The sequence below is a fragment of the Hippocampus bargibanti genome, linkage group LG14, assembly GCF_051943395.1.
Source record: "Hippocampus bargibanti isolate YZ-2025 linkage group LG14, ASM5194339v1, whole genome shotgun sequence".
Classification (NCBI taxonomy): domain Eukaryota; kingdom Metazoa; phylum Chordata; class Actinopteri; order Syngnathiformes; family Syngnathidae; genus Hippocampus; species Hippocampus bargibanti.
The window spans coordinates 4,189,587-4,207,086 of record NC_142747.1 but is presented as its reverse complement, the minus strand read 5'-3'; the positions used below and the strand labels follow the sequence as shown (position 1 = coordinate 4,207,086).

The following is a 17,500-nucleotide window of genomic DNA, read 5'->3' as shown; positions in this document are numbered from 1 at the left end:
GCCATTAGAAAAGCTAACCTTTGTTTCAAAAACCCCCGAACCTTTAGTGGAAACCCAATCTTTGAATTGAAATCGTACTTTTCATCCAAAAGCACAATTTGGAAAACTAATTTGAAATTGTCTGGACAAAATACTATACAATACAATATAATACATATTGATTTATATAGCGCTTTAACAACAGCTGAAGCTGTAACAAAGCACTTAACATGGACAACTATCACATGACAAAAATATCAGTGTCTGCTTTCATCAGCAGTATCGCCCTGATACCAAAATCTGTATCGAATTCCGGTTTAGATTATGATGCATGGTAATCTGTCGCACCGCATCTAAAAATCAACTTTCTAATGACCGCCACGAAAAACTGAATGATTCATACATTTACAAATGCATGATTGTGTCTGGCACGAGACGACGACGGAAGCCCGGGTAAATTCTGAGCGGACATTCCACGGCAACAACGTGGCACGAGTGGCGTGCACTATTTGTTAACAGGGTGGCGAGTGACAGGCGAGCTGGCAGCAAATGAGGACAACCGCTGTCCCGACACAGAGAAGCAGTGCATTTGAAATGGCGCTTGTCGTTAATGCTTTATTAATTGCCGGCGGCGAGAGCTCCCGCTACCAGGCTGCGCTAGAAATGGATGACACTTTGAGGTCAGTGCCTATTCCCGTTGCGTGCGTGCATGCATGTGCGCTTTGGCTAAATGGAGGTGAATACGGAGGCTTCAGCACTTTCTTTCTTCCATGGGGGCTTTGGCTTTTTGCCTGAGATAGTATCTTTCTCTTTCTTTTCTTTTTTTCAGCGTCCTATTTTTATTGGTTTCAGTATTTTTAGAAGCATATCAGCAGTTTGAGGGGTGCAAAAAACCCACACAATATAACACCCATACCTGATTTGAATCCCTAATTCGAAACCTTCAAATGGTCAAGTCCACCATTATATCCTTATTTTTTGAATTATTTTTTATTATTATTTATTTTCTTGTATTTTTATTTGTGTATATTTTTTTTTTTGATTACTTTTTTTCTTTTTTTGAGAGGACCCACCTTGACATCGGAAGGATCCCGCTGACAGTTCCTCCACGAGTGGGCAATGGAAGAAAAGATGCGGTCCGGATGGTCAAATCTGTGATTGTTGGCGCTGAGAAATAAGCTGGTGAATGGCTCCTGAGAAAGCCACATACACACACACACACACACACACACACACACACACACACGCACACGCACATGCACACGCACACGCACACGCACACGCACACACACACATACACAATTTATACATGAAATACAGTAATGCCTTGTCTTACGAACTTAATTGGTTCCAAGAAAGTGTGTGTAAGGCGAAAAGTGTGTATTCCAAGCATTAATTTCCCAAAGGAAACCATTAAAATGAGAATAATCCATTCCCACGTCCCCATAAAACATAATTTTCAACTAAATAATCCTTAAAACTACAGGTGAGTACATGGATAGAAAACACTGTGAAATGTAGACGCGTTTCAACTTTATTGATAGTGCGAAGGCAGAGTGTAGACTGCAACCAGTACAAGCCATCTGTATAATTTGAAGAGAACCTACAAGCAAGGGAACCAGTTATTAATGATGTTTCTAGTGTGTCTGGTGCTCTGGGTTGTACATCCTTGAGACACTGTGTGCAAAACGCTATCTATTCCATCAAGCCATCAACGACCATCACAAAGGTAAATAAAATGACGTTAATATATAGTACCGTTTATTTCTTTAATTACAATACCATAGCACATTGATTATACATAAAATAAGGTATATTGTGTGTAGTTTTAAGGCTTATTTAGTTGAAAATTATGTTTTATGGGGACCTGGGAACATATTATTACCCCCCATGAGTCGTCACCTTATCGTGGTGGAGGGGTTTGTGTGTCCCAATGATCCGAGGAGCTAGATTGTCTGGGGCTTCATGCCCCTGGTAGGGTCACCCATGGCAAACAGGTCCTGGGTGAGGGACTAGACAAAGTACGACTCAGAAGACCCCATATGATGAAAAAGAGAAATGGATTTGGTTTTCCCTTGCCCGGACGCGGGTCACCGGGGCCTCTCTCTGGAGCCAGGCCTGGAGATGGGGCACGTTGGCGAGCGCCTGGTGGCTGGGCCTACACCCATGGGGCCCGGTCGGGGTCAGCCCGAAGAGGAAACGTGGGTCCCCCTTCTCAAGGGCTCACCACCCATGGGAGGGGCCAGAGGGGTCGGGTGCAATGTGAGCTGGGCAGCAGCCAAAGGCGGGGACCCTGACGGTCCGACCCTCGATTGCAGAAGCTAGCTCTGGGGACGTGGAATGTCACCTCTCTTACAGGGAAGGAGCCTGAGCTGGTGCACGAGGTTGAAAAGTTCCGACTAGACATAGTTGGGCTTGCCTCCACACACAGCCTGGGTTCCGGTACCAGCCCTCTCGAGAGGGGTTGGACTCTCTTCCACTCTGGAGTTGCCCACGGTGAGAGGCGTAGAGCAGGTGTCGGCATACTTATTGCCCCCCGACTCGCCGCCTCTACATTGGGATTCACCCCAGTAGACGAAAGGGTTGATTCCCTCCGCCTTCAGGTGGGGGGACGGGTTCTGACTGTTGTCTGTGCATATGCACCAAACAGCAGTTCAGTGTACCCATCTTTTTTGGAGACCTTAGGGGGTGTGCTGGAGAGCGCTCCCCCTGGGGACTCCCTTGTTCTGCTGGGCGATTTCAATGCTCATGTGGGCAATGACAGTGGGACCTGGAAGGGCGTGATTGGGAGGAATGCCCCCCCCCCCCCCCCCCCGATCAGAACAGGAGTGGTGTCTTGTTATTAGACTTCTGTGCTCAACACGGATTGTCTATAACAAACACTTTATTCAAACATAAGGGTATCCATATGTGCACGTGGCACCAGGACACCCTTGGTCGCAGTTCGATGATTGACTTTATAGTTGTATCATCGGATTGGCGGCCTCATGTTTTGGACACTCGAGTGAAGAGAGGGGCGGAGCTGTCAACTGATCACCACCTGGTGGTGAGTAGGCTCCGTTGGTGAGGGAAGATGCCAGTCCGACCTGGAAGACCCAAACGTGTTGTGAGGGTTTGTTGGGAACGTCTGGCAGAATCCCCTGTCAGAAGGAGTTTCAACTCCCACCTCCGGCAGAACTATACACATGTCCCGGGGGAGGTGGGGGACATTGGGTACCTCCCTTGCTGAGGCGGCAAATCAGAGTTGCGGCCGTAAGGTGGTTGGTGCCTGTCGTGGCGGCTATCCCCGTACTCGCTGGTGGACACCAGTAGTAAGGGATGCCGTAAAGCCGAAGAAGGAGTCCTACCGGGATTATATAGCCTGTGGGACTCTTGAGACAGCTGACACGTATCGACTAGCCAAGCGGAATGCAGCCTCGGTGGTCGCCGAGGCAAAAACACGGGCATGGGAAGAGTTCGGTGAGGCCATGGAAGCTGACTTCCGGACCGCTTTGAGGAAATTCTGGTCCACCATCCGGCGTCTCAGGAGGGGAAAGCAGTGCACCACTAACACTGTGTCCAGTGAGAGTGGGGCGCTGCTGACTTCGACTTGAGACGTCGTGAACCGGTGGGCAGAGTACTTCGAAGACCTCCTCAACTCCACCAACACGCCTTCCTTGGAGGAAGCAGTGTCTGGGGACTCCGAGGTGGGCCCTCCGATCCTTGTGACTGAAGTCACCGAGGTGGTTAAAAAGCTCCTCGGTGGCAAGGCCCCGGGGGTGGATGAGATCCGACCGGAGTTCCTAAAGGCTCTGGATGTTGTGGGGCTGTCCTGGCTGACACGCCTCTGCAACATTGCGTGGTCATCGGGGAGAGTGCCTCTGGATTGGCAGACCGGGGTGGTGGTCCCCCTTTTTAAAAAGGGGGACCGGAGGGTGTGTTCCAACTACAGAGGGATCACACTCCTCAGCCTCCCTGGAAAGGTCTATTCAGGGGTCCTAGAGGGGCGGGTCCGTCGGAAAGTCGAGCCTCAGATTGAGGAGGAACAGTGTGGTTTTCGTCCCGGCCGCGGAACAGTGGACCAGCTCTTCACCCTTAGCAGGGTCCTCGAGGGCGCATGGGAATTCGCCCAATCACTTTACATGTGTTTTGTGGACTTGGAGAAAGCGTTTGACCGTGTCTCTCGTGAAGTTCTGTGGAGGGTACTTCGGGAGTATGGGGTACAGGAGCGGCTGATACGGGCCGTTCGGTCCCTATATGACCGATGTCAGAGTCTGGTTCGCATTGCCGGCAGTAAGTCGGAATCGTTTCCAGTGAGGGTTGGGCTCCGCCAAGGCTGCCCTTTGTCACCGATTCTGTTCATAACCTTTATGGACAGAATTTCTAGGCGCAGCCGAAGCGTTGAAGGTTTCCGTTTTGGTGGCCTCAGTATAGCATCTCTGCTTTTTGCAGATGATGTTGTACTGTTGGGGCCTTCAAGTGGAGCTCTCCAACTCTCGCTTGAGCGTTTCGCAGCTGAATGTGAAGCGGCTGGGATGAGAATCAGCACCTCCAAATCTGAGACGATGGTTCTCAGTCGGAAAAGGGTGGATGCCCTCTCCGGGTCGGGGAGGAGATTTTGCCTCAAGTGGAGGAGTTTAAGTATCTGGGTGTCTTGTTCACGAGTGAGGGTGAAAGGGATCGAGAGGTCGACAGGCGGATCGTTGCGGCGTCTGCCGTGATGCGGACTTTGTACCGATCTGTCGTGGTGAAGAAGGAGCTGAGCGAAACGCAAAGCTCTCAATCTACCGGTCGATCTACGTCCCAACCCTCATCTATGGTCACGAGCTATGAGTTGTGTCCGAAAGAACGAGATCCCGGATGCAAGCGGCCGAAATGAGCTTTCTCCGTCGGGTGTCCGGGCTCTCCCTTAGAGATAAGGTGAGAAGCTCGGTCATCCGGGAGGGGCTCAAAGTCGAGCCGCTTCTCCTCCACATCGAGAGGAGCCAGATGAGGTGGCTCGGGCATCTGATTAGGATGCCCCCGGGACGTCTCCCTCGTGAGGTGTTCCGGGCATGCCCCACTGGCAGGAGACCCCGGGGACGACCCAGAACACGCTGGAGAGACTATGTCTCCCAGCTGGCATGGGAACGCCTCGGGATCCGCCAGGATGAGCTGGAAGAAGTGGCTGGGGAGAGGGGGAAGTCTGGGTTTCCCTACTGAAGCTGCTGCCCCCGCGACCCGACCCCGGATAAGCGGCAGAAGATGGATGGATGGATGGGAACATATTATAATATGATATATATTTTTATTGTTTCCTATGGGAAGTTAATGTTTGGAATTCACACTTTTCACCTTACATACACTTTCTGGGAACCAATTAAGTTCGTAAACCAAGGTATCACTGTACGTAGTTTCAGCTCAAAACGCAAATTGTAAAGCCCCAAACAAATTTTCAACCTGCATGTATCCCTGTTTCAGACCTCAGCATATCAAAGCAGTTCCTACCCAAGGGGGAAATTAACAAGCTTTCTGGCAGAGCATAACAAGCATGAATGATAATTCGCTCAAATTAGTTTGTTTTCTTTTGCGGCGTGGCGTCGGTGGGCATCGGGAAGCAAGGGATTGTGGGAGCAAATCCGCAGAGGCCAATTTCGGCGCTGTCAAGGGAAGCTCCTCAGTTCATCAGCAGCACCTTCCTACTAATGATGGAGTGGGGGGGGGGTATTCAGCTCTCTGAGTTCCACAAACAACTTCAGCGTCCTCCTCCTCATCTTCCTCCAGTAAACGAGGACCAGAGTAAGTGTGACGGACACGTCTGCAAGACTGAAACGCATAAACCTGTCACCCCCTCACCAGCCCCCCGACTTCCTCCCACCTTCAGCAAATAATTACCCAGCCACTCTTTATTTAGCACACATATGCCGCGTTACTGGCCTGTGAAATGTGTTTTTTTTTTGGGCGCCTGCCAATGGAGACGTGAGAGTGTCATCAGGCCTGACAGGTAATGATGCACTAATGCTAACCGCAAAACGGGGAGAGCACCTGTTGAGAGGTGGATGGACGTTTTTTGTAATCATTCACCATTAGAATTTAGAAATATTTAATGAGAATTAATGGCACTTGACAATAATAATAATAATAATAAATTTCATTTGTAAGCGCCTTTCAAATCTCTCAAGGTCACTTTACAGTCACAGGATCAGTTTTTCTGTGGGTGAGCAGTGGCAGGCACATGTGCCAGTGTTCACTCAACCCGGAAGTAACTCAAATACAGAGAAAGCTAGCTAGATAGCCAATCGATAGCCAAAAGATACATAGCTAGATAGCCTGCCAGCTAGATAGTGAATATATAGCTACCTAGATAGCTAGCCAGCCAGAGCTTATAGATAGCAAATAGATAGCAAATTATAATGATACGAATAATAATTCTAACAATAATACTAATAATAATGTTGTCATGATCTGGTTGGTGACCAGCGGGTGGTGCTGTAGGACAGGAATGTAGGACGAATTGAGTTGCATCCTGACGTCAGGAATGTAGGAACAATCAGTGGGGCCACAGGGAGGGGTCCTCTGCCCCCCCAACCTGAGAGTAGGGACCTATCATAGCTGTGTCCGGCGCCACCATGTCTGGACATTAGGGATATATAAATAGGGCCGATACGACCAGTCGCGTTTGACCGTGTCTCTCGTGAAGTTCTGTGGAGGGTACTTCGGGAGTATGGGGTACAGGAGCGGCTGATACGGGCCGTTCGGTCCCTATATGACCGATGTCAGAGTCTGGTTCGCATTGCCGGCAGTAAGTCGGAATCGTTTCCAGTGAGGGTTGGGCTCCGCCAAGGCTGCCCTTTGTCACCGATTCTGTTCATAACCTTTATGGACAGAATTTCTAGGCGCAGCCGAAGCGTTGAAGGTTTCCGTTTTGGTGGCCTCAGTATAGCATCTCTGCTTTTTGCAGATGATGTTGTACTGTTGGGGCCTTCAAGTGGAGCTCTCCAACTCTCGCTTGAGCGTTTCGCAGCCGAATGTGAAGCGGCTGGGATGAGAATCAGCACCTCCAAATCTGAGACGATGGTTCTCAGTCGGAAAAGGGTGGAGTGCCCTCTCCGGGTCGGGGAGGAGATTTTGCCTCAAGTGGAGGAGTTTAAGTATCTGGGTGTCTTGTTCACGAGTGAGGGTGAAAGGGATCGAGAGGTCGACAGGCGGATCGTTGCGGCGTCTGCCGTGATGCGGACTTTGTACCGATCTGTCGTGGTGAAGAAGGAGCTGAGCGAAAAGCAAAGCTCTCAATCTACCGGTCGATCTACGTCCCAACCCTCATCTATGGTCATGAGCTATGGGTTGTGTCCGAAAGAACGAGATCCCGGATGCAAGCGGCCGAAATGAGCTTTCTCCGTCGGGTGTCCGGGCTCTCCCTTAGAGATAAGGTGAGAAGCTCGGTCATCCGGGAGGGGCTCAAAGTCGAGCCGCTTCTCCTCCACATCGAGAGGAGCCAGATGAGGTGGCTCGGGCATCTGATTAGGATGCCCCCGGGACGTCTCCCTCGTGAGGTGTTCCGGGCATGCCCCACTGGCAGGAGACCCCGGGGACGACCCAGAACACGCTGGAGAGACTATGTCTCCCAGCTGGCATGGGAACGCCTCGGGATCCGCCAGGATGAGCTGGAAGAAGTGGCTGGGGAGAGGGGGAAGTCTGGGTTTCCCTACTGAAGCTGCTGCCCCCGCGACCCGACCCCGGATAAGCGGCAGAAGATGGATGGATGGGAACATATTATAATATGATATATATTTTAATTGTTTCCTATGGTAAGTTAATGTTTGGAATTCACACTTTTCACCTTACATACACTTTCTGGGAACCAATTAAGTTCGTAAACCAAGGTATCACTGTACGTAGTTTCAGCTCAAAACGCAAATTGTAAAGCCCCAAACAAATTTTCAACCTGCATGTATCCCTGTTTCAGACCTCAGCATATCAAAGCAGTTCCTACCCAAGGGGGAAATTAACAAGCTTTCTGGCAGAGCATAACAAGCATGAATGATAATTCGCTCAAATTAGTTTGTTTTCTTTTGCGGCGTGGCGTCGGTGGGCATCGGGAAGCAAGGGATTGTGGGAGCAAATCCGCAGAGGCCAATTTCGGCGCTGTCAAGGGAAGCTCCTCAGTTCATCAGCAGCACCTTCCTACTAATGATGGAGTGGGCGGGGGGGGTATTCAGCTCTCTGAGTTCCACAAACAACTTCAGCGTCCTCCTCCTCATCTTCCTCCAGTAAACGAGGACCAGAGTAAGTGTGACGGACACGTCTGCAAGCCTGAAACGCATAAACCTGTCACCCCCCCACCAGCCCCCCGACTTCCTCCCACCTTCAGCAAATAATTACCCAGCCACTCTTTATTTAGCACACATATGCCGCGTTACTGGCCTGTGAAATGTGTTTTTTTTTTGGGCGCCTGCCAATGGAGACGTGAGAGTGTCATCAGGCCTGACAGGTAATAATGCACTAATGCTAACCGCAAAACGGAGAGAGCACCTGTTGAGAGGTGGATGGACGTTTTTTGTAATCATTCACCATTAGAATTTAGAAATATTTAATGAGAATTAATGGCACTTGACAATAATAATAATAATAATAAATTTCATTTGTAAGCGCCTTTCAAATCTCTCAAGGTCACTTTACAGTCACAGGATCAGTTTTTCTGTGGGTGAGCAGTGGCAGGCACATGTGCCAGTGTTCACTCAACCCGGAAGTAACTCAAATACAGAGAAAGCTAGCTAGATAGCCAATCGATAGCCAAAAGATACATAGCTAGATAGCCTGCCAGCTAGATAGTGAATATATAGCTACCTAGATAGCTAGCCAGCCAGAGCTTATAGATAGCAAATAGATAGCAAATTATAATGATACGAATAATAATTCTAACAATAATACTAATAATAATGTTGTCATGATCTGGTTGGTGACCAGCGGGTGGTGCTGTAGGACAGGAATGTAGGACGAATTGAGTTGCATCCTGACGTCAGGAATGTAGGAACAATCAGTGGGGCCACAGGGAGGGGTCCTCTGCCCCCCCAACCTGAGAGTAGGGACCTATCATAGCTGTGTCCGGCGCCACCATGTCTGGACATTAGGGATATATAAATAGGGCCGATACGACCAGTCAGACTTTAGTTCGCTGACGAAGCCTCTTGGATAGGAGGCGAAACGTCCGAAACTTTCACTTTTGTACAGATGACGGCTGAAGAAACCTTCTCATCGATGGACCACTCCTGTACGACTGAGAGCTTACACAGACGTAATGCTGTACATGTGTTTGTTTAAGCTTGGCGGACTTTTACACTTGGTTTTCTTTTGATACTTTTTTCTGTTGTGATCATTTTGATGTTTTACATTTTGTTCCTGCTGACCTTTATTTTAATACAATTTGTCAAACAACCTCCTGCTCCCTCCTGCCGGCTTTTGGGATCCGCACCCGCCATCACCACCTCGCAAACCGTGACAGAATGAACCGACCAACCATCGGATCCCGCAGGTACAACGGACCCATCTCATTTCCACCCTGTGCCTGGCAATGCTACGTCCATGTTAGCCCACGCCTCGTCGAGTTTGAATTGCGTCACTCGACGAGCCGTAACGTCCATGTCAACGTCCGGCCGAGACCTCCTTCCAGGTGGCCGTCCAGGGTGACACTGGGTGTCTGGCAGTGCACGCCCACGTCCAGCCACGCTGTCGCCGTGCATGACGAATTGAGTCGCATCCACGACGAGCCGTGCAACGTCCGCGTCAACGTCAGTCCGAGACCTCATTCACCGCTGGATCCCGGAGCGGCTCAGGACTGGTCTCGTTTCCCGGGTGCCGGGCAGTTCACGCCCACGTCGGCGTCCGGCCGAGACCTGGTCCTATACGGCCGTCCAGGGTGCCACTCTGCGCCTGGCAGTCCGACATCCGCGTTGAGCCATGCGTCGTCGCGTGACCGTGCGAGAGGGAACGCACTCACGCCCACGACGATCCGTGCCGCGTCTTCGTCCACCCCAGGCCGAGTCCCGTTCCCATCAGGCGGCCGCCCGGCGTATGCTGGAGAGGCTGTTGGGACTTCTGGAAGCAGCCCCTTGAAGGGGGGGTACTGTCATGATCTGGTTGGCGACCAGTGGGTGGCGCTGTCGGCCCCGCTTGCACCTGCTGGTCGTCCCGATCAGTGGCGGACTCCCACATTCGGATTGGCGACCAACGGGTAGCGACGTCAGCCCTGCCTGCAGCCTCGCAGGTGATGGTTGTTTTAATCAGTGACACTTAAAAGGACTCACGGCACGACCATCCGGTGTCGGTTCATTGTTTGTTGCATGCTTTGTCTGCAATTGCATGCTGTGCATGTGTTTGTTTAACCTTGGCGGTGTCACAACACTCAAGGCTAGAAGGCAGGACTCGAGTGACGAAGGAAGGCCGGCTCATGAATGCGGGATAGGGCTTGGTGTTCTGCGACCCTGGGCGAGAGAAAAATTGAAACGGGTGAGGAAGAGTGACCATCGGGCCTGTCGTGAGTTTAGTCTCTTGGCATACCGGATGGCCACCAGGTTTTTATGATCCGTGTCGACGATGAAAGGGTGTTTTGCTCCCTCAAGCCAGTGTCTCCATTCCTGCAGAACCAGGACGACCGCCAGCAATTCCCGGTTGCCGACGTCATAGTTGGCTTCGGCGGGGCTGAGCCGGCGGGAGAAAAAGGCGCATGGACGTAGCTTCTGGTGAGTGGGAGAGCGCTGGGACAGGACGGCCCCTACTCCGGACTCGGATGCGTCATCCTCGACCGGGAGGTCCGGGTATGGCTGACGCAGGACAGGGGGGTTAGTGAAGGCTAGACGGAGGTGGTTGAACGCCTCCTCAGCATCGGGCGTCCACCTAAAGGGAACCTTGGTGGCTGTGGGAGCCCAGGTGAGTGATGACGGGAGGGGCCGTCTCCAGGGAGCAGCGGAGGAGGTGCCGCGAGGGGCGGGGTGCGCCCAGGACGGCGACGAGATGTGACAGGCGGACTTTACACTTGGTTTTCTTTTTATACTTTTTTCTGTTCAGATCATTTTGTTGTTTTACATTTTGCTCCTGCTGACCTTTATTTTAATACAATTTGTCACACAACCTCCTGCTCCCACCTACCTGTTTTTGAGATCCGCACCCGCCATCACCACCTCGCAAACCGTGACAAATGTAGCACTTTAACAACAGCGGAAATAAAGTCGGAATCATGCCGCGTCGAATGCCAAAGATTCCAAGTGAGTTTTAAAGAGGACTGACTGATTTCAAGTTCAAGTGCTGCCACCTACAACTTTGTGATAGACGGAGCAATAGTAATTTCTCACGAAACTTGCTGAACTTTTACTTTATTAGTGAGTGATGTCCGCCCCCGCCTCCCTGTACAAAGAAAAGAAAACAAAACCAAGACATCCATACCCCTCCCAACAGCATGTCTCCCCGTTCTGCAGGTAAAATTAGCGTATCGTCACCTTTCAGCCCCGATAATGCTGTCAGTGTATCCATCGGTGGGTGCTGCTCCACTCCCAAAACACAATTCACAGGCCAACAAATGTCCAGAAAGTTTTCTGCCCTTTGCGTCCCAACTCACCATCCTGATGAGCCAATGCAGTGTCGAGGCGGCCGTGGAGCAGTAGTGGTAGGGCAGCGTGTTATCGTCGGCCAGCGACTCAAAGCGCTCAGCAAAGAACGCGGCACACTTTGGGTTGAGAGTGCCGACGGGCTGTGGGGGGCACAACAACAAACACAACAACAAAGGAGAAAAAGAAAGACCTCAGCCATGACTTACTTCAAAAAGCAAAACCAATGAAAACAGTTGGAACACCGTACAATAAGGATTGCAGCCCTAACTTCATCTAGAAACCCCAATGTATTCATTTTCTAATCTTGTTCATTTAAAACTTTTTTAATATCCATGTTGCACAGTTGCAATGTGGATATTGATGCCAGGTATCACCACTTGCCCATTCTAAGTCTTGTAATTGCTACTTGTAACGATATCTTTTGCCCTTTGCTTGTGTTTCCCCTATTTCAAACCCCAGAATGGCCCCTATTACGCTTAGCTGCCGATAAATTGCCTTCTCTGCCTTTTCAATCAAGCCTGCCAATACGAAAGCCCAAGACGTTCCCCGGCGGTCAATATTAATACACTCTCCATGACCCAGTCAGTCACAGTGAAGGATGACAGGGGTGTGGGGGCGAGGAAGGGGGCGTTCAGCATAATCAATGGCAGCTTTCTTGCCTGTGAGTCGCGATGTAAGCAAATGAAGCCGTTTGGATCCCAAGTTACATCTGGCCACGAAGCCAAGAATAAGTTTATGGAGATCCGCGTGGATTTATGAGGTGATAATAGGCCCACATGAGACTCGTCTCGGGCCCAGCTGCAGTGCAGAGTGGGCTGCAAGACGTCTTGCATGCCGTTAAAAAAAAGAAAAGGAAAACAGTTGTGGTGGCCGATTCGAAAGTTCGACAGTGGTTACAATCCAAATTGTTAATGTTTTTTTTTTTTATTTCATTACAATAAAACAGCTGCTGACTAACGACAACATGAGAGAGGATAAAAATGGCAACTTAGTCCCTACGTGTTCAATTGTTGATTTTGCCATCCAGGAAAGCGAGCGAGGCCGCAGACGTTATTTCTTGCTGTCATATTTGGGGAATGTTCACCTAACAGATGGCTGACGACGGTTGCGGTTGGCCGCAAACGGCAAAGCAAAACAGATTAAAGCTGACAATTGATCCGATTCGGGAAGCATTTTCATGCAGCTCTCCGAATCGAGAGAGGAACAACGTAGCAAGAGGAAGCTCTCCTCTCACTAGGCTGTTGTCGACATGCTGGACGAGCATTTTCCATACGTCACTTCGACAAGAATTGGACTTGGCAAGTCGTATCAGTCAACATCTTTAAAAATCACAATTTAAAAGACAATGTGCAATTTATCTTGATTCTGAAAGAAGAGTCGTCGTTTTTTTTGGGTAGCGAGTGCACAAACGTGGCAACCGACTGATATGGAATGAGTAGGCCAGCCAGTGTCATCCAGGAAGCTATAAAACGATAAAATGAGTCAACTGGACTGAAGATTTTGTTTTGGAATCTAATCAGGAAAAGGAGAACATCACCATCCGAGAAGACAGACCACAATGACGAAATACCACTTCATTCACCATAATAACCTAAAAAATGACACATGTGAGTTACGATAAACGGTACATACGAACATTTTTCCAGGTACTGTCTGTCGAAAAATGTTTGGACAGACATGCTGTAAGTTAGATTTTGTATTGCACACCTTTTTTCCGGCTGAGCTACGATTGGCTGCGTAATGTATGATGTGGGCGGGGAAGAAATCCCTCTTACCAGTTGAGACTCTGAGGAGCAGGCGCCGAGCTCGCTTACGATTGGCTGTGTAGAGTATGTGGGAGGGAAGGAAATCCCTCTTCCCAGTTAACGCTCCGAGGCGATGCATGACAAAAAAAGTAATTTTATGCATTAATGGCTTACTGACGACCCAATGATGTATGTCGTCATACTACAGTATAGGTGTGAATTCATTTTACAACCGTTAGAGCGTCTGTGTTTTATACTTTCCCGTTCAGTGTTTTATTTAAAGGACAACCGACACCTCCGAACAAGTTGCGTCCATAATTTGTAAAATGACCTCAAATGACTTCATACTGAGCGCATATAGCTATTTTTTACGTTTTAAGACGAGCGCTGAATATTCAGGAAGTCTTGCTTTCGAGTTCATTACGATGCCCAAAGTGACGTCACATTAGGAACGCCCCTGACCGAGAAAGCGACACACAATGTATTTTGGGTACTTTTTTTTAATCTGAAAACACAGGTTGATCGCAAAATTAGAAGGAAAACTAAATAACGCAATGGTGAATCGCGTGGCAGCCAATTGCGGTAACACACATAAAGAAGGTGTAAGTGCTGGTTCTAATTCTTGTATCTCTTCCTGGTTCTGGTTCAACGGAATTTTATGATGCAATACCAGCGGGGACCATAAATGGTGAACAGAAAAGTCTACTTTATTCTTGTAAACAATAGAAGTCGTAGAATAGACGAAACATTTTTCTGGCGAGTTCCTGGCGAGTGATGGCGTGCGAAGTGAACCACGAGGGCTCATTTTGCAGGAGAAAGAAAATAAACAGTCATCTTTCGTCTCGGCCGCATAGTCAAATTCAATTAGAGCTGAGCACAAGGGAGCCCCACACTTGGATTGGATTGGATTTGCCTTTATTAGTCTCATAGTGGAGAAATATACATTTCACAGCAGCAAAGTGATGAAAGGAATGAAAGTAGAAAAACAAAATACATGAGCTGCTGGAAAGGCAGCCACTCTCGGGGCGCCGTCTTGAAGTCAAAAGAACAAAAAAAACTAAATAACAAATAATATGACAGCATAGAGACAATATGACAAAACAAAGACACAGAGAGACATTCATTCTTCAGGACTTGCTGTACCCTCTTTGTGCTGACATTGAGCAGTTCTCGATGAAAGAGGAGAGGATCAAAGCGTCTTTCCACCAGTGGATCAGGGACATCATGGTGGAATGTGCACGTCGACTACAAGCTAAATGTTGAAAGCAAACACGCAGCTGTAGCATCCATTGACGAAAAGAGATTCTCTCACATCTCCTGTCCAACATAAATCTGCTTCAATTCCAAGCCGCAACAGTTCCACATACGCATCGGCGCTCTGCGCTGACGCTCCTTTCTTCTTATCGCGGGTTCCTCAAGCCATGCATCCATCCAGCCGCAGACTGTCCAACAGCACTGACCTTTCCGCTAAACAAAGCGGGGCTGTGAAGATGCTGCCCATTACAGGCGCAAAAAAGCACCACATCTGCGGTGTAGGAAGGAAAACCTGAGTGACATGGTTGTAATGACACATTTTTGGTGCCTATGGGCCTATTTGGTGCCTATGTGGCTCATCAAGTTGGTATGACTGGTTTTCACGACTTTGCGCCAGCTGTCCACCGTGCTTTACATTTGTGTGAAGTCACGCAAAATCTCTATGGCGGCTCCAAAGCAAATAGGAAGACGTCCGAGGCATTTTCGGTCAGGGTTTCTTGAAAACTTTTTTTGTGGTCAACACACGGCAGCGAAGAATAATCTGTCCCGCACGATAGGAAGCTCCACTTTAAATTTCACAAGGAATTACGCCGCGGCGCATTGCGACGTCGCCAAACGTCACAGTGGTTTGCGCTCACCTTGTTGGAAAGGCCCTGTGGCGACGGTTGCGTGCAATTAGAGAGGCAGGCGTTCAAAAACAAAGCAGATGTGCGATGTGTATGGCCCGGGTGACGGGCACAATTTTTCCATTTTGTGCCCAAAAAAAATCATTGAGTTGCACAAAAAAATGAACAAAAAATGGAAATCATTTTGAATCAACTAAACCTCTATTTGACGGGATAAAAAAAAAAAATCACATTGAATCAATCCAACATTTTTTTTCAGTTCAAGAGGTGTAAAGAGCAAGCAAGACTCATCATGACAAACGGCGATACACACATTGCTCGTGTGCAAGTTCCGGTAATGTGACGTGAAGCTTTTTTTGTTTGTTTTTTAATTGCAGCAGCGGTTATGGCGTTGTAAGCTCTCAATCATACAGGGGTGGTCCATCGATGAAAAGGTTTCTTGAGCCGTCATCTGTACTTCTTTGAAGGTGTCGGACGTTTAGCTTCTTATCCAAGAGGCTTTGTCAGCGAGCTAAAATTTGCCGGCCCTATCTATCTATCTATCTATCTATCTATCTATCTATCTATCTATCTATCTATCTATCTATCTATCTATCTATCTATCTATCTATCTATCGAGTTGCGACGTCGCCAAACGTCACAGTGGTTTGCGCTCACCTTGTTGGAAAAGCCCTGTAGCCTATATGTATAGATATGGAAATTTATTGTTTGGAAGGAGTCCCCTTCCATAAAAACTTCGGGGCGCTCTTCTGTCTGAGGGGTGCTCACACGTTCAAATCTCTTTGCTCCTGTCCCGTGCGAGTTGACAGCGGGGGGCGGGGCTTCCTCTCCTGGCCACCCTCCACCTACTGTCAATTCTCTAATCATGGACACGGGGCATTTATATGGTTCGCAATCACCTCGCCAATGCCGGATGATTGACTCACCTCGCCATCGTACCTGGACACTTCCTTCGATGCGCGAGTGTATCCGGTCCGAGGTATTTTCCCTGCGTCCCGTAAATTTATGTCATTTTCCGGGATTGCGTAATTTTGCACCCTCGTCTGCCATTTGCTTTTGGGCGTAGTAAGCGGCTCGGATCACCCCCTGCCTTCTTCCTCACTGTGTTTTCTTTTATTTGTGAATAAACATCCTGCTTGGTTAGTACGTGTCTGCCGCCTGCTTTGGGATACCAAACATTCCACTATGTTCCGACGAGTCAGCTGCCGTCACTCTCTCTGACAGCTACGGATCACTCGGCTCTATCTTGTCACAGTGGTTTGCGCTCACCTTGTTGGAAGTAAAGTCTCGTTATATCGATATTCTCGGGAGTCGGAAAAAATATATAACCGGACTATCGATATATCCGATCATGCGGGCATGTAATTTTCTCCTTGAGTTCATAGAAATAGTATCGTAATAAGCAGTACTATCAATATAACCGATATCGATATAACAACATAAAATTCTGCGCCTCACCCACCATGGGTGGTGTCTGTCCACCCATTTCAGCTCGGGTCCTCTACCAGAGGCCAGGAAGCTTGAGGGTTCTGCGAAGTATCCGTGCTGTTCCCAGCACTGTGATTTTCTGGACCAAGATATCCGATTTTGTTCCCGGGATCTGTTGCAACCACTCGTCGAGTTTGGGGGTCACTGCCCCGAGTGCTCCGACCACCACAGACACGACTGTCACCTTTACCTTCCAGGCTCTCTCCAGCTCCTCTCTGAGCCCTTGGTATTTCTCCATTTTCTCATGTCCCTCCACGACAACAGCTTTCCTTTCCCCTTTATCTATGACCACGATATCTCGTTGGTTGGCCATTACCATCTTGTCGTTCTGTATTTGGAAGTCTCACAGGATCTTTGCTCGGTCATTTTCCACCACCTTGGGAGGTGTTTCCCATTTTGACCTTGGGGTTTTCAGTCCATACTCTGCACAGATGTTTCGGTAGACTATGCCAGCCACCTGGTTATGGCGCCCCATGTAGGCTTTCCCTGCCAGCATCTTACACCCTGCAGTTATGTGTTGGATTGTCTCAGGTGCCTCTTTGCACAACCTACACCTTGGGTCTTGTCTGGTGTGGTATATCCCTGCCTCTATGGCTCTGGTGTTCAGGGCCTGCTCTTGGGCAGCCAGGATGAGTGCCTCTGTGCTGTCCTTTAGGCCAGCCCTCTCTAGCCACTGATAGGACTTCTTGAGATCAGCCACTTCTGCTATGGTTTGGTGGTACATCCCGTGTAGGGGCTTTTCCTCCCATGATTGTCCCTCTTCCAGCACCTCATCCCCTGTTCCCCATTGTTTGAGACATTCTCTGAGTACATCATCCGTTGGAGCCTTCTCTTTGATGTATTCATG

The 17,500-nt window shown here is 49.0% G+C and overlaps 1 protein-coding gene across 1 annotated transcript in view; it reads right to left on the bottom strand.

Annotated features, from left to right (window-relative positions):
- LOC148888041 (neurobeachin-like) overlaps nucleotides 1-17,500 on the bottom strand; it is a 59,770-nt gene that overhangs the window by 25,407 nt on the left and 16,863 nt on the right. Inside the window, 2 exon segments of the mRNA XM_089014309.1 lie at nucleotides 1,053-1,172; nucleotides 11,549-11,680. Coding sequence (XP_088870435.1) covers nucleotides 1,053-1,172; nucleotides 11,549-11,680 — 252 coding nt within the window.